This window comes from Cavia porcellus, unplaced genomic scaffold (genome assembly GCF_034190915.1).
Source record: "Cavia porcellus strain 051 isolate PalLab524CR breed Dunkin Hartley unplaced genomic scaffold, mCavPor4.1 scaffold_30, whole genome shotgun sequence".
NCBI lineage: Eukaryota > Metazoa > Chordata > Mammalia > Rodentia > Caviidae > Cavia > Cavia porcellus.
The window spans coordinates 26,945,566-26,963,953 of NW_026947513.1; the positions used below are offsets into that span (position 1 = coordinate 26,945,566).

Here is an 18,388-nt window from a genome sequence, read left to right on the forward strand (position 1 = left end):
TATTATTCTAAGAAGTATACTATAATATCTTACTATGATTTCAGTTTGCATTTTCCCAATGATATTAAATAGCTTTTCATATAACTGTTGGCAATTTCTATATCATCTTTTGGGAAATGTCTAAGTCTTTCATTTTTAATCAGGTTATTTGACTTTTTGCTGTTAGACTGTTTTGTTTCTTTATATATTTTAGATATTAGTCTCCTTTATATGTATGGATTTTTCCTTAAAATAATTTTTCAAACTGTAAAGTAATATCTGTATATGAAAAAATAACAAAGATTATAGAATGAATATGTAGAAACAACTATGGAAAGTAGCATTTGGGCATCCTTGCCAAACTTTTTAAAGTAATTCATGTACAGATATCCCTTTTTTTAGTCTACCCACATTGTTGTATGTGTTGTCAATGTGCTAACATGTCACCTATTTTTATATGACAAATACTAAAAGACTAACTTGTTTGATCTCCTTTAGTCCTCTCAACAATTCTGTGAAATAGGCATATTATTCCCCATGACTATTACCCATAGTCACCCAGCAAACAAATGGCAGAGCTGATAAATTAAATCCTAATTATCTGATGCCAGGGTACTACTTTTCTACGTTGCAAGCAGTATGCAGCCCTCTTTCATTAACAGCAGAGGCCACATTCTCTTGATACTGTAAGGAGTCAGTATTTGGATGATCACTGATTACTTTAACCAATTCACTATTGATGCATGTATAGTTTGATTCCCATTTTTGGCTGTAACAAAATAGGAACAGTTACTATTCTAAACTACCTTTGTCTACATGTACAAGGATAATTTTAGAGTAAACTTTTAGAAATAAAGCCATCAAATTAAAATTTAAATGTTTGATTATTACAAATTTTGCTTTCAAGTAATGTATATGTATCAAGAACGTGTCTGTACTTTTAATTATTAAAACTATGTACATAATATAAATTGTGCTGTGAAAACATAGCTGGAGCTTAATGGCTGCTCAAAGTTTTTTGATGATTAGTATTGCTTTTACTTAAATACTTAAAATATACTTAACATTGTTTTCCATATTATATTAATAGAATAATTCCAAAAGCAGGGTTGTAGTCTAGTGGTAATGCACCAGTCTAGCATGTACAGGGCTCTGAGTTTGATCCTCAGAACAAAAGAAGAAAAGAGGAGAGGATGGTAGGAAGGGAGAGGAGAGGAGTTAAGGGGAGGAAAGGAGGAAAAATCAGAAGAAAGAGAGGATAAGAAAAATGAAACTGAATTATGAAAAGAGCAAAAAACAAACAGCATTTCTCAGCTAAGTCACAGTACCATAAAAGAGTGTGTAGAGAATGTAGATGACACATCTCTATAGCAGCCATAGAGTTATGCACTGAGAGGAAAATTTTAAAAGCAATCTAATCCAATACTTAGAGTAAAAGCACAAATGGAGGCCCATGTACCATATGTCTGTATATCTAGGTTAATGAGTTATACCAAGTTAATGAGTTGCTGAAAAATGCATTTGATATGCCTACCTTGACAAGCATTTCTATTAGGGTAAGATTAAGAATTCATGGACTTCTTGTAACAGTGTTTTTCAAACTTTAGTCTTCAACAAAATCATGTGTAGTACCTGTTACCATACAAAATGCTGGACCTGTGACTTCACAGATTATTGAACTTGTTTCCAGGTTTTTTCATTCATCAGGTCTCAGAAGGAAGGGAAAATCTGTCTCTCTACCAAGACCATTGGTGATGCTAAATCTGCAGGCCTGGGATCACACTTTGAAATCACTGCTGAAATAGAGACCAAGCTTCACACTAGATGTGCTCAGTCCTTTTACCTTCTCATTATTCTCCAAATAATGCAGTATAAAAAGTGTTTACAGCCCACCTCTCAGTCCCGGACCACCTATGCCATTGTGCCACACACTTCCCATGTACCCCTCGAATGCCTGGATGGACAACACCAGCCTGCCCCTCAGGGACTCCTCCCACTCCCTGGACCTAATACTGCTGTTGATTTCTGGCTCCCACCCTTTGTCCTAGAACTGTGGACTACAGCAGATTAACCATGCTAGCTCGATGGGAGATATAGTAACTCTTCACCCAAAAAGATCTCAGCAGGCTCCAGTCAGCATGGTGAGTATGCCCCTAAATATACGTCTGCAGTAATAGGGGCAGTAAAGCTCCCTCCAACTAACTGTAAGACCTTGGTGAGCTTGGCAAGAGTGTAGGTGATTTCCTGCCCCACAGAGAGAACTTCAGGCAGGGTGAGGAGTGTGCCAATAAGGCCTCCCTCAACTTGGAGAAAATTAAACATAAGTCCATAATTAGACTTATGATTCACACAGGCACACAGTAGGGACACAGTAGGTCCTCCATTGAAATAAGCGCTATAGACAGGGAGATTTGGTGACTTGGAATAACCTGAAGACAAAGTAACAGTAAGAACTAAGAGTTGACTTAATAAATACTCCTAGGCTTGTCAGCCCAGGAAAAATATAGGACTCACCCATTCCTCCTGCAGGAGGAATTCAGGTGACTGGCTCTCCTAAAGATTGTGGTACTCAGCAATCAGACAAACATCAACCACACAGTAGGGCCCTAAGGTCCATACTACTGATAGTTGAGACTATTGGGAATGAAAGACCAAATAATTGCCCAAAGGGTGAAAATGACAAAACAAAAAAGCAAAATTTAGTTTCAAACATCTAGCCCATCAGGAGCAAGTACAGGCAACATTGAAATAAAGGACTTTAAAAGTCATACCCCAGAAATCTCCAGAAAGATAGCAAATGAAATACAGAAACAAATTCATGAGGCTATAGAGGAAATCAAATTAGAAATAGTTTCCTACATAAAGACAGAAATAACAACCTTAGTAAAGGAGTTACTCAGCATAGCCAGAGAAGAAATAGATTAAAAAAAATACAGGAACATTGGAAATCGATTGATACCTTGAATGAACAATATAGAAAACAAGCAGAATCTATGAAACAAATTCAAAGAGACATCCAAGAAACAAAAAATTTTATTGCAAGCTGGCAAAACCGTTTAAATGAAGCTGAGGATAAAATTTCAGACCTTGAGGACAGGATCACAGTTAGTGATCATGAAAGAGTAGAATTTTTAAAAACAACAAAGCAACATGAAATGACAAAACAGCAACTTCAGGGTAATGCCAAAAGAAACAATATAAGAATAATAGGCATCAATGAAGATGCAGGAATCGGGGTAGGGGATTTAGCTCAGCGACATAAGCACCTGCCTAGAGAGCACAAGGTCATGAGATCGATCCCAGTACCAAAAAAAAAAAAAAAATGCAGGAATCAATGCAAATGACATAGGTAATCTATTCACAGAAGTAATAAAAATTTCTCAAAAATGGGGAAAAATCTCATATACAGATAAGTGAGGCATATAGAATACCAAACAGTCACAACCAACATAAAGCTATACCCAGACATATAATATAGAATCCCAGACATACAACATAAAAACAGAGTACTAAAAGCTGTTAGAAAAAAGACACAACTCACCTATCTAGGAAAGCCCATCAGAATCACAGCAGACTTTTCAGCACAAATCCTCAAATTAAGACAAGCTTGGAGTGAAGTATTTCAATCCGTGAAAGAAAACAACTTTCAACCTAGACTGATACAACCAGAAAAACTGTCTTTCAAATGTAATGGAGAAACAATATTTCCAGACAAAGAACAACTGACCCAACCAGCCCTAGAAAGAATACTGCAAGACATGCTAAATAGAGATAAAAAATGACCACAATATCCAGAACAACAACAGAAAGAAACTACCATGCTGGACAAGAAATTAAACAGGAGAAAAAATGGGAAATCAACAATAGGAACACAACATGGCATCTATAAATGTAAAAGGGCTCAATTCACTTGTCAAAAGAAATAGGTTGACAGAATGGATCAAGGAACAGGACCCCACAATATGCTGTATACAAGAAACACACCTGACTTAAAAAGAAACTCATGGATTAAAAGCCAAATGATGGAAAACAGTATTCCATGAACCAAGAAGCCAGAGAAAAGCAGGAGTTGCTATTCTGTTTGCAGACAAACTGAACTTCTAACCTAAAATGATAAAAAGAGATAAAGAATGCCACTGCATGCTTGTAAGTGGAAAACTACAAGAGGAAGAACAGTTATAAATATAACTACTCCTGCAATTATAATATATTTTAAATATAATTTGCTCCTGCACCAAATACAGGAGCACCCAACTATATAAGACAAATAATAATGGACATGAAAAACCAAATACACAAGAACACATCTGTAGTAGGAGACCTTAATACCCCACTGTCACAAAGAGATAGATCAACTAGACAAAATGTCAGCAAAGAAATAACAGAACTGAATCACACCTGTGAGTGAATGGACTTAGTGGATGTTTACAGAGTGTTCCACCCAACTATATCAGAATATACATTCTTCTCAGCTGCACAAGGGATATTCTCCAAAGTATACCATATATTAACCCATAAAACATTCTTAAGTAAATGCAAAGGGATTGAAATTATCCCATGCATAATATCTGATTATAGTGTATTGAAATTGGAAATTAATGGCAAAAGAAATTATAAAACCAGCATAAATACCTGGAAATTAAACAACAACCTTCTGAACAAACAGTGGGCTGAACAACCAGGTGAAATTAAAGAAGAAATAAAGCAATATCTACCATTCAGTGAAAATATGGATACAACATACTGTAACCTGTGGACGCAATAAAAGTGGTCCTAAAGGGAACTAGATAGCAATTAATTGTCACATCAAGAAAATGGAACAAGCACAAATAAACAAGCCAATGCTACATCTCAAACTCCTAGAAAATGAAGAGCAAGTCAAACCCAAAGCTCATAGAAAAGAGGAAATTGTAAAGATCAGACCAGAAATTAATGCAATTGAAACTAAAAAACAATACAAAGAATGAATCAAAGAGCTGTTTTTTGAGAGAAAAAAATGTTTATATATTATATGCATAAGTATAGTATTATAGTTAATCTAGAGACATTTAAAATACACAGGAGGATGTGCATAGGTTGGTTATGTGCAATTTCACCAAGTAACTTGAGCATCTGCACACTTTGGTATCTAAGTGGCTCTTGGCACCAATGTCCCACACATACCAAGGCACAATTTACTGCACAGGGGAGTGAAAAAATGTACTTCAAACTCTTAGGACTTGTGTGACCATGAAACACATATAAAAACTTATAATTTCTTCCTTGCTGAAATACGAGGACTGAACTTATCCACAAATCTGAAACATCTTGAAATCCTGTAAAGAATCAAGTATTTTGATTCTTACAAAAGCAATCAGGCCACTAGACAATGTCACCCCTTCTTCCATCCTCTTCAGATCTTGGCATTTAGTGACATGTATCCCACGATTACTAGGACTGCTTACTTTAAAAGTGCAGGACCACAGGAATTTCTAAAAACAGTTTCTTTACCTTTGATATTAAGAGAACAGCAACATGTTACGCATTTCAGTTAAAAAGTAAGTTCTGTCCTTTTGCATCTGTTATTGTAGAAAAATTGTCATGATATTCAACCTCTGTAGTTGACAGTTGGCCTTAAAATGTAAATTCTTTGTGTGTAGTACAAGATAAATTATTTGCGAGTCTAGTGTCCTATATAGAACTTGAAGCATTTCCACTAAACATTTTGTGTCTGCTTTTCAAAGTCATTTCTTGAACTCTGTCATATTATTATTCCTGTTTGGTTCCTAGAGACTAGATATATCAATGCTGAAGATTAGTTGAGCTACTTATCAAATAGAAGAATGAGCTGGAAATTTTGACAGAAAAGCATTAATAGGTTTCAAACAAAACATGAATGAACACCACTATTGAATCATCTGTCTGGTTAGACAACTCAGCCTAAAAAGCCCCAGCAATAGAAATGTTTAAGGCAGAATATAAAGGATAAGTTTAGTTTTCCAGTTAAATCAGTCTACATCAGAGGCAGAATATAATTATATTAAGCAAAAACCTACAGACCTAAGTCACAAAAACTACCCTAAAAACTACCCTATAAAATGAGACCTAATTCCAGTGTTTATATATTTTAACACTAAAAAGTCAATTAAGCTAAATATTTAATCCACTTATAATATAAAAATTATAACCTGAAATAAATATAGATTTATAAAATAAAACTATTGACTCTATTATTCTAATATCAATTAGAAAATAAAATCTTAAAAACTGTACTACTTAAAATAAACTTTATAGTATAAAACATGCTAACTTTTGAGAGAAAAAATGTTTATATATCATATACATAAGTATAGTAATGTAAGTAACCTAGAGACATTTTTATATAAAATATCATTTAATTATAACACTCAGTCTTATACAAAAAAGTGAGTAAATGATATAAAGTGACAAAATACCTTTGAGCAAATATATTCTCTTTCCTCTTGGCTAATTTGTCATTGAAAAATAATCTCTTCTTTTGATAATTCAGGAGACACATTTTGGAACAATATGTTTGTTATTACTGATTAGTAACAGAGGCTCAGTGTTCTACTTATTAATGGCAGCTTAAATTTTGTTTCAAATAAAATGCTTCTCATTTGTCTTCCTTTCATTCAGGAATGTAAAAGCATAGAAAATACTCTCTAAAAATATGCCCATCTCCATTTAGTTCAAAATCTTAAAGCAACATGTAACTCGGGTCCATTACAAGATAAGTGATTCAAACTTTAGGATTAAAAAAATGGCTTAATACTATCATACCAACAAAAGTCAACATGATAATACCTATAATAGTACCATCATTTCTGAGTATTAAAAAGTAGAAATCTAATAGCCACTGAAGCGATGTGCTGGTCTTGGAATGGCTGGTGAGAGGGAAGGAAGTGCCCTCAGGACTCTCTATTTCTCATCTTGGCTTCCTTCTAGGGTCAAGGACGGAAGTAGATAAAATGGTGATTTGATTGTCTTCAAGTGACTTTTCTCCAAGCTGGAGAAAACTGGTTAGCTATAGCTTTAAACTCGCAACCGTTCATCTCTGTGACAAAAAAGAAGTCTTCCTTCCAATGCAAATAAACCTTGTTGAAGAATTTTAAGTATTGTGATACCAATCACTGTGGCCTAGAAGTGAGGTGCTTTGATAGCTCTTGGATTAGGTACCTACACCACAACCGGTCACTGAGACTGAGATGAAAAAGATGTACAAAGATGGTCACTCCCACTTATATCCCAAGGGTGAAATGGAAAATGAACAAGTATCCACAAAGGAAGGGAAGCCAGTAACCAAAGGAAGGTAAGAATGTAACAAAGCAACACAGTGTAACAGGCTTACCACAAGTGTAAGAGTTTAATTCAAAAAATTATTGTGTCTCAGAATAACGATTCTATATATTCTCTTATTTGTATGTTAGTTTTTGGACAAGGTACAAAGGGTAAAAGATTGGGAAAAATTAAACTTGAGTTTATTAAATGGGCTGACTGGTGAATTTTTAACCTGGTATTGCTATAACATTGATTGGATCTCAAAAGGAATATTATTACCATAACAGAGTTTCAATAAGTGACCCAATCAGTGGACATTTGTGACACTGAAACTCATGATTGTGAGTTAAAAGGTAGTACGTAAATGGAGACAAGAGATTGGCATTGAATCTGACAGACACAGCTTTTAGTAGGAAAAAATTAGAAAACATTTCAGATATTGAATAAGAGCTTCAAGAAAGACAAAATAAGCAAATTTGATAGAGTAGTTGGGTGGCGGTAAAAGCTACTTCAGTCGAGGTGCCAGGGAAGGTCTCTGAGTCACTGATGTACAAGCTGAGACACAGATGACAAGAGGGAACAATTATGAAAAGTTCTAAAGATCAGCATTCCAAGCCAGGGAAGCAATGACAGCAAATGCTTCGAGACCGGAATGGTTTTAAATTGATGAAAATCAGTATGAAGGCCGGTGTGCCTAGATTTAGTGCACAAGTTGAGCAAGCCAGAGCCTGAGTCTGAGAGGATGGCGGGAATAGCATCTTAATAAGCCACAGCATGCAACTGAAATCTTAGCCAAACACATAAAGTAATAAGACCAATCGATTTATCATGATAACATCATTGCCAACTATCATTCCTGTCATAGAGGTGGAATCCAAATTATAGCTGGTCTCAAAGACAACATGAAGACACGAGATTAGAAACTAAGCCACAAAAGGAAGTTGCTACCAATAAGGACTTTAATGGAAATAACTCAGGCCATCTTTGGTTAAATTGTGACAGATCGCTCAAGTTAAAAACCATGTCCTAGAAATCTGATATTTCTAGAGGCTTTATGAAGATTGATTTTTCTTGTCCCTGAATCTTATTACTCATAATGAGTCCTTATACTAGAGTAAGGATGAGAAAGCTAAAAACTGGTCTTGAGAGTACCTTGTTCTCATGAAAGTTATTTTTTATTTTATAAGTCCTGAAAGGAATCTACTTTTAAGGATGATTTTTTATAATCAAATGGAGTATAAGAGAAAAAATAATTAATTCAGAAGCCTGCCTAGTTTCATTCTGCTTAATAATAGTGAATTTCTCTGCACCACTGAGAAGTTTCTGCTTAATTTCATAAATTATTCATTCACTCAACTGACACAGTTTGAGATTCAGTTTGCTAACAAATATCCAAATTTTTGGCAGAGTTTTCTATTAGTGTCCATATGGAAATGCTCTCAGGACAACTGATAAAAACACCAGGCTTTTGTTTATTAAAGTCTTATGCTCAATAGTTTTATGGAAGAACTTAAAAAAAATTTCCTCTTTCTCTAGGACATAGCACTTTTTCAAGAAAATTATTTTCTTTACCCCAAAATACAATGCCCTGGAAAACAATACACCCACACACTGGACTCTATGATTTTCTTCCCACCATGGAACCATTTAACCACTAGCCTTTGGGAAATGGGTAAGAACTTAATTCCCAACACACAAAGCATACACCTGTCAGAAAAACTCTAACACTCACCATGACAGAAAACAACACTGCACTGGTTCATTTCAGGCAATTTCTACTTACAATATGCCAAGGGTCTACTTATTATTAGAAATAACTTTTCAAAAGGTAAAAAACACTTGGATTGTGATTCTGCCTGGGGAATTTCCCCCAAGTCCCTCCTCCAAACTGTTGTCTCGATACTTAAAAATTCTACAGTGATAAGATCATAAGTGGGAAATAAAACGGACCACAAATGTTGAATGTAAAGTGATGCTAAAAGGTGCTTATGTTTGTAGGGAGCGGCGTGACAGCCCCATTGCTGCCTCCCTGCCTCTCTCTCCTATGGGCACATAATGCGCCTGCCTACATTAACCATAATCCTCTGCTGCTTACGTCACATACCCGGATGTGACGATAACCTATCAGAAACCACCCCATAGCCTCTTCCTGTCCCACCAGCCCGCCCTTGGCCCATAAAAGCTGCAACCACTTCCTGAATAAACGAGGCTTGATTGGATTCTCTCGACTTGCTTCAATCTCTCTTTGTCTCTCCCCTGTTTTATTTCATCCCCAATCCCCCTCCAGGTATATACCCCAAGATTGATCCGCAGGCCGGATCATATGTTTAAGAAGCTGTTGGAACACCTCATTCAAGTCCTTAGCAGATTTTTACTCCTTATTGATTAACTAGGTGCTTTCAGGTTCTACTTCTGGTCCCCAAGCCACCCCCATCCTGCTCTTGCCTGGATTTCTGGTTCTCTATTTTCCAGCTCTATGACCTAGCGAAATTCTTTGTCATTTCTATGCCTCAGTTTCCTCATAAAGTCTTAGGGGATTTTAAGATGAATGAATTGTGACTATATATATAAATATATCAAGTACATGCCACACCCTAGCACCTAATAAAGAGCACCAGCCATTCTTACTTCACATAACTTATTCTGAAAAATAAGACAAAGCATAAAAATAAAGAGAAATAGCATAAAGAACTGCAGGATTAAGAAAAAAATTTATATAGTACCAATTTTTAAGTACAACAGGAAATTGGTGAAAGCAACTTCCAGCAGATCGATCCAACAGATTGGGAAGATGAGCAAGGCTTCATAGAGGCTCTGAGGCATGAGTGAGGTCCGGAAAGATTTGGGTAGGCGATAGAGAAATGATACGGTGGGCCGGGATTTAGCTCAGCGGCATAAGTGCCTGCCTGGCAAGCGCGAGGTCGTGAGTTCAATCCCCGGTACCACCAAAAAAAAAAAAAAAGAAAGAAAAGAAATGATATGGTGACCACATGAACACAGAGGCAGAATAAAGAGGCAAAATGTACTGCAGGACCACAGATAAAATGCAAACCCACAAAGAACAGAAGGAGGATATGCAAGAATATGAAGTTGAAACAAGATGAAGCAGCTTATGATGGACCCCCCAGTTGAACAGTCCAAATGTCAACAGCAATAATTTACTAAACAGGGTAACAGGTAGAACTAACCCATGGAATAGTGAGCACTTCCACAGAAAGGGAAGCATCGAACACCTCTCCCCCCGTTCCTTCACAGCCACCCTCAGTCCATGTACACATTTCTTTACTCCTTTTGAAGAAAAACCCTTGAGAATATATACCTTCTTTCTCACTTCCCATCATCTCCTAGGCTTCTACCCTTTCATACCAGCAAATCTGCTTATATCTACATCCTGCAAATTGCTGAATCTAATAGTTTTTGACTCACATTTTATTTGACCTCTTAGCAGAACTTCATACAACTGACCACTGCCGCTTATCAAATACACTTCAACCTGTTGTTCTTTCTCATCATCTTTGGGTGGCTACTTCTTTCTTCCCATTCTGTTAATGTGTTAGAGCTCAGGCTCTGTTTTCTTTTCTTCTTTATCTACACTCACTTCACCGGCCACATCACCAGCACACAAGCACATGCATCATCGGTATCCTGAATACAGGTGACTCCGAGAGAGGGGGTAGGGGGAATGTGACCTCTCTCATATCCCAGACTTGAGTCATAAGTGTCTCTTCTTGGGTGTAAAAGATCTTTCAGCTTTAACATGTCCAAAGAGAACTGATCTTTCTCCCCAGACTTGTTTTATCTGTAGCTTTCTCCATCTCAACTGGTAGGAATCTCATATTTCTTCATTGCTCAGGCCAGAAACCTTTAAAGTCATTCTTGTTTTGTTTGTTTGTTTTTATCAGGGATTGAACTCACAACCTCACGCTTGCTAGAGCAGGCACTTACACCACTAAGTTATATCCCTGGCCCTTGGTTCTTTTCTTGTCTTAGCCCCTACTCAACCCCCAAATTATCAGAAATTCCTCCAGGCTCTAGTTTTAAAATATACTCAGAATCAGACAATGTATCACCATGTTCCCTGCTAGCAGAGTGATTTGAGCCATCAAAATCTCTCGTGTGGAATAATTCAATGGTTTCCTAAATTGTCTTCTTAATGCAACACCCTGACTGACCCCTTTCAATCCCGTAATGGCACTCATTTGCTCAAAACTTCTCAGCATGTCCCTACTTCACTCAGAGTGAAAGGCAAACTTCTTAAAACGGCTCACAAGGCCTCATGTCATCCAAAACGGCCATCCCCTTCTCTCCGAGATCAGCCCCAACACCCTGCCCACTCGTTCTACTCTAGTCCCATTGGTCCTCGTTTCCAGCATATTTCTGCCTCAATACTTGTCACACAACTGCTGCCTCTCAGTTGAATGTTTTTCTGTAATTACTTGGAAAATCTCCGACCTACTTTGCATTCTGGCCACACTGTCACCTTTTCAGTGATTTTAAAGTAAAATCTATCTTGACTTTGAACTCTGGATCCCCTCACTGTCCTTTACTTTTTCACACCCCTGTCTACTTTCTAAACTTCTATATTATTTACTTGCTTACTATCCTTTCTTAATGCATCCAGGAAAATATAAGCTATTTAAGGCAAAATTTATTGCCGTTTTGTTCCCTGTTGTCTCCCAGGCACTAGAACAGTACCTAGTAGATGGGCACTAAATAAAAATGTCAACCAGTTAATCTTATTACCAATTTGACTGGATTAGTAGATGCCAGGAGAGGTAATTGGGTCATGGTATGCCCACACTTATCGGTGGCTAATCCACTGACGTTCACAGTTGAATGTGCCACTAAGAGGTGGGGCTGAGTTGGAGGAAGAGTGTCACTAGGCAGGTGCATTTGGAGGGCATGTTTCTCACCAATGGCTTTTCCCCATGCTCTGCTTCCCAGCTGCCATGAAGTGATCATCTTGGCTGCACATCAACCTTCTACCACAATATTCCTGCCTTGGAATCAACTGATCATGAACTGGAACCTCTAAAATTACAAGCCAAATTAAATATCTCTTTTTAAAAATCATGTGTGTTGGGGTATTTTGTTCCAGGATCAGGAAAGGTGAGTACTATTCATGCATATAATAAATAAATGGGAGAAAAGGAGCAAAATAAGTATTTAGAAAGAAAATAGTAGGGTTTTGTAACTGCCCATATATTATTTAATAGAAATACATGCTAGGTAAAGATGATAAATAAAAAAAAACTTGAAAACACATTTCTCCCCCAATGACATACTAGTAGTGAATACATACATGAAATGATGCTAAACGTAATTAACTATTACAGAAACACAAGTCAATATTACAATGAAAATAGCACTTCACATCCACTAAGTTGGTTATAATAAAAAATGGTTAACAGTGAGTGTTGGTAAGGATACAGAGAAATGCTAGTTCTCTCACAATGAAAACAGCACTTCATATCCACTAAGAAGACCATAATAAAAAAATAGGCAATAATAAATGTTGACAAGGATTTAGAGAAATGCTAGCTCTCGTGCATTGTGAGTAGTATAAAATGGTACAGCCCTTTTGGAAAGGTCTTTAAAAATTAAACATCGAGTTACCCTGCCCAAGAAGTTCTAGTCTTACTTGTATGCTATCAAAAAAATTGAAAACACAAGTTCATACAAAACCATGTACATGACTATTTATATCAGCATTATAAATAATAGCCAAAAATGGGGGAAACACTTGCTCATCAATTGATGAACAGATTATCAACATATGAAAAACTACCCAACCATAAACAAGGATGAAGTACTAATATGTGCTACAAGATGATGAATTCTGAAAACATGCTAAATGAAAGAAGGCAGACACAACAGTCACAAGTGGTATGATTTTATGAAATGTGCGCAACAGGAAATTCCACAGAGACAGAGAGTAGATTCGTGTTTGTTAGAAGATGGAGAAAGTAATTAAGTTAATGATCATGGTGTTTTGGGGCGGAGTAATAAAAATATTTTAAAATTAAACACTGCTGACGATTGCATAACTTTGTGAATACAGAAAAAGCCCTGAGTTATATGCTTTTAAAGAGTGAATCTTACAGTACATGAAGTATATCTCAATTTTTTAAAAAATCATGACGGGGTTTTGAGCTGTTTCTCTGTGGCTTATATGTAAAGGACCTAGCATAGATTTACTGTTACAGAGGGCAGTGTCCAGCTGTGAGTTTAACAAAAGTATATCATCAAGGAAAGTGTCCTAGAGCAAAAAGTTCTTATGTGACTAAAGAAATGTGAAGTGAGAAACTTCTTCCTAGGAAAAAACTAGAAGGAAATTACAATGTAAGTCCTTGTATCAGGGAACATTAGTAACCATTAGGTAACATAACCGATTCTGTTTTGACTATCACTTTGTCTAAGACATAGAAATATTTTTCCAAAGCAAGGTATTTGCATTGACAAACTCTAAAAGATGGGGGTATAAAAATTAAATTATAACTAACAATAAAAGAAAGTTTGCCAAAATAGGAGAGCCCAAACATACTGTTTCCAGATGATCTCATTCTGTGTAGAGATAGAGCTAATGGGACCAAGAGACGTGGAGAATAACATCCCCTTTGACTAAGTTCTGAAACACCAGATGTCTCAACCGAGCGTTTGGAAAGTGTTAGAGGGCAGTCTGAATTCTGGTCTGGACTGTCAATTAAATAAATGGCCACAGGTCTTTGACACTGGACATGCAGGTAGCAAAGTCAACATGCTGACAAGAGAATTTGCGGGATTTATTTATACCTTTGTCTAATCAAGTAACCATTGTATTTCTAGCCTGAAGCGTACTCTTCATCTGAGAGTACAAAGTGTTCAGATTCAACAAAGAACACTAACTGTTTTCATCCAGACAAGCACTTCACAGAGAATTACATTCATGTTGTAAGACATGGAGGCAGAACTGGCTCTGAATATCCTAAATGCAGATCTTTTTAATTAACTGCCTTTCCATGCTTCCGTGGAATAACCGTAAAATACGTCACTTGATGTAGACCTGAGTTATCGATGAACTACCTCCAAAATTTCCCCACTTGAGTATATGAGTGGCCCACTTGGAGTTAGTTGATTCTGAACACTACATTATGATGCCGTTTTTATGTATGATTAATGAATGAAGGAATGAATTTATACTTCAAGACAAAATGGTTTTTCTTACATAATTTTAATAGGAATTCCATATGCTCTGCTATAAGCCTGAACTATTTTCAGATGTCAAAAAATGTGGAAGTTTTCCTAACTTTATATTTTGTTATTGTATAATTAAGTTTTCACATGAATAGATAACTTTGGTTCCTGATGAGAGGAAAGATCAAGCCGGGGATTTAGCTCAGGGGCACAGCCTGCCTGGCAAGAGTGGGGTTGTGAGTTTGATCCCCAGTACCAAAAAGAGAGATGAGAGAGAGAGAGAGAGAGAGAGAGAGAGAGAGAGAGAAAGAGAGAGAGAGAGAGAATCAAAATAAGCACATTCATTTATCATTTAGACAGTCAGAAAGTTGTGCAAATGGAGTATAATTAAATAGATCTTGACAAATATAATTTTTCCACACTGGCAGTTTAAAGTTCTTTATTATATATCAGCATTAATTACACAATTTTCCAAAGACATGGGCCTTTCAATGGAAAAAATGGGCTCAAGATGTTGGAAGTTACACAATTCTTCAAACTAGGATAACATACATATGAGGTGATGCCATCCCAAGATCAAATGACTCATTATTGGAAAACTGTTCCATGTTTGCTCAGTGGATATTAGAAAATGCCATTTGATCAGTTTTTTTAAATTCTAACTACTTTTATTTTTCTTGTTTCTATATTTATTCAAGATTTCATATACATCACTTGTAAGACAGATATATATTAATATATTAAATATGTTATATACATATATACATACACATTCGTATATCTATTCTAAGATCCTTGCAGATTGTTGGTTTCCATCCACCATGGAACTAAGAAAGGCAAACCTCACAAAAGAGAAAGTCTCTACACCTCAACATATCCGCTTTTATGAATCTGTAACAAATGCAAATTTCATCTTTTCATGCTGTTAAAAGGGAAAAAATGGTGAATTATTTCTTGATTTACATTTCCTGTATTACTTATGGTAAATAGAAAAACCAGCAAACTCGACTTCTCTTTCTTGAATTATTAAAGAGTGTGTGTTGCTTAAAAAGGCATTTTCAATGACCTCTTGGGGAGAAATTGCAGAATGGAAAGTTTTCCATCCAGTTTCCATGGAGGAAACCATCTTAATGCTTTTATAATTAATGAGAGTATTTCATTTCAGCAGTGCTTAAAATACAATTACTTCATTTACTTTTAGAGGCTTCATCAAAGTGGATTTTCAGCCCATGTTCTTCCCAGCAGGTGCCTGCAATTAAATGAAGTCCTCTTACCCGATTCCTTTCCCAGGCTGTGAAGTCCTCTTTGAGCGCACTCACTCACCAAGCATTCATAAGGAAGGCAGCGTTGCCAAGATTCGCGAGGCCCGCTGAGAAAGTCATCAGTGCTACAAACTACTGACCTTACCCTAAACCCATCTGCCTGCAGGCGAGCTGACTCAGGGTCTCCTGCCAGCCATCCGCACACACGTGGTGTTCTGTCGCAGATCGGTGAACATACAGGAGTGCAGAGGAGTTCATAGTTTTAGAGAGGGTCACTGCAGGTAAAAAAGTAGGAACCCCTAATTATCACATTTTTTTCTCATGAAATTGAGTAATAACTTTATAATCTTTGGCTTCAATTGCATATATTAATTCTTATTTACTTGGGTGAAGAACCTTTTGGTGAGTCCCCACCATAGGCAGACCACTGCTCTCAGTGTAATGGTAGACTAAGAAAAAATGAATTAGAGATGTTCTTTGTCAGTTCTCTGAACTGTACGTACTAATGAAATAGACAGCTCTTGATTTGCCTTAAACCAGAATACTGTCAAAGGCAAGGCCTACTGTCTTGACTTTACCCAGCGATTTGCATAATTGATTATAAGGAGCTAGGTGTGTAACTCCTCACAGCCTTTCCTTTGGAGAAAGCATATGAGATTGCAAATGTGTGAAGTGATGCTAATTAGGATTAATGTGGTGTATCCACTAATTCCTACTTTACCAAAAGCAGCCTCTGTACCTCATTCGCCACAGATCACTTACTAAACAGCGTGCAGTTGAACACAGCACACAAAAATTACAATTTGTCCAAATAATTGCAAAGGACTGAAAAAAGAATTCAGTGAAGGAGAAGATTGGTAAAAGTGGGGTGAAGAATTAATCAAATAACTCAAGATTACAAACTGCCTGTTGGCAACACTGTGGCAGACACCTTTGAATCCTGCCCCAGTAAGGAACTAGATAGTTTGAAGTTTCTTTTTCATGCAGAGCAAAAGCAGAGTATATAAAGGAGCCACTTAATATCCGGTTCCAAGAAGCATCCATGATCCAAGAATTACAGAACATTAATCATTATTGAAACCAAGTGATTAAAAACAATGAAAACCTATTTAAGAAATTATACAATTGCACAAATCTGAACCCCAAATTTTAGACATATAATGCAAATGTTTCAAATACAGAAGTAACATGGGGGAGAGACTTTCTGTGACTTACAAATAACATCCGTGAATTACCACTGTCAGCTTTATAGCAGTAAAGCAAAATAGATGGACTTGGCTAGTCAAATCTGTGAAGTAATTCAGGATTTATTTAGCTTAAATGTCTGACGGGCACTGGAGTGTGTGGGCAGCTGGCAGCCGCTAGCAGCTTACCGCAGTTCCATTCATCCGAGCTGTCTGAGCAGTCGGCTTCCCCGTCACACCACAGCTCACGCGACACACACTTGTGGTTGGCACATTCCACTTCATCATCTTGGCAAAATGCTGCAAGCAAGAAGGAAGAAGACTGAAAATATGGGAAATATCTGTGACTGTCGCTAGCATGCACGCTCCCAGTTGCCAGCAGGTGCATGACAGGAAGAAATTATGTGGCCACTGAGCCTTGTAGGCAGGTGTCAGTGCAGAGGAACAGAACGTGTACAATCTCATGTCATAGATGTCAACTCATCCAAATATTTAAACAAAATGACTGTCTCCAAGTGCTTAGATTCTCTAGTTTTAACAATTGGGCTGAAAAAGGAAAGGGTACCCAGAGTGACAAACACACCGAGGGTTAAGGAACAGGGTTAAAATCTGCACAAGCAAAGCAGGAGGAACAAAGTGACTCAAGCAGCCATAAGAAAAAAACAAGCTGTGTTCAAACAAATGGATATATAGATAGATAGACAGATAGACAGACAGACAGATAGATGTTTAATTCTGTGCTATTAAATTACTCTCTGAGACAGACACAATTCTCTCTTGGATTTTTAAAACACTGTAAATCTCTATGCCTACGTAGCATCTATTTCCTTTTTTTAAATGAAACATGATTTTGTGCACCACACCTGCCATCCCCCACTCCAGAAGAAAACTGATTAGTTTAAGTTGGGCATGACAATTTCCCAGTTACAATTATTCTTCTGTGAGTACAATGATTAGCCCAAAAGTAAACACCAGGAGCAGAGCCTGGGTGTGTGGTTTTGTGGACTGTGCTCTGCAAGACGACTCCTTCCAGATCCTGCTGACCAAGCCATGAGCCCTGGCCCGGGACAGACACAGCCTGGAGGAAACAGCCTTTTTTTCTAATTAGCTCTCCCCACATGGTGTTCCTTTGTGGAATTCAGCTGTTCTGGATGGTATCTTTCTAATCTATATAAAGGTTCCAGGCTGCCAACTGTGGCTCTGCTCAAAAATCTTTGAGTGATGTTCCAGTTGTAAGAGCAAATGTATTGCTCCTTCTGATTGGATGCAATTAAGGGAGCTGGCAACCTAAGTGCTTGTGGCTTTTGATCAGCCAGCCTGGGGTCAAGCAAAAATAAAGGAATTATGAAATATTATATTCTCATATACAGCCCCTAGAATTCACCCTATACTTTCTTGACTTGTTATCTGATGGTATAAAACATATGGGATACACATGATAAAAATGATGAATATCTTATTGGCAGAGTTTGGCTTTCTGTATAAGTAAATAAATCTTAAGAGAAATAAATT

The 18,388-nt window shown here is 37.0% G+C and overlaps 1 protein-coding gene across 2 annotated transcripts in view; it reads right to left on the reverse strand.

Annotated features, from left to right (window-relative positions):
- Positions 1–18,388, reverse strand: part of Corin (corin, serine peptidase) — a 266,984-nt gene that overhangs the window by 25,201 nt on the left and 223,395 nt on the right. For both annotated transcript variants that reach the window (XM_063240622.1, XM_013154236.2), the window contains 2 exons: positions 17,066–17,176; positions 15,838–15,967 (listed from right to left, as the gene is read on the reverse strand). In XM_063240622.1, coding sequence (XP_063096692.1) covers positions 15,838–15,967; positions 17,066–17,176 — 241 coding nt within the window. The remainder of the gene's footprint in view (positions 1–15,837; positions 15,968–17,065; positions 17,177–18,388) is intronic.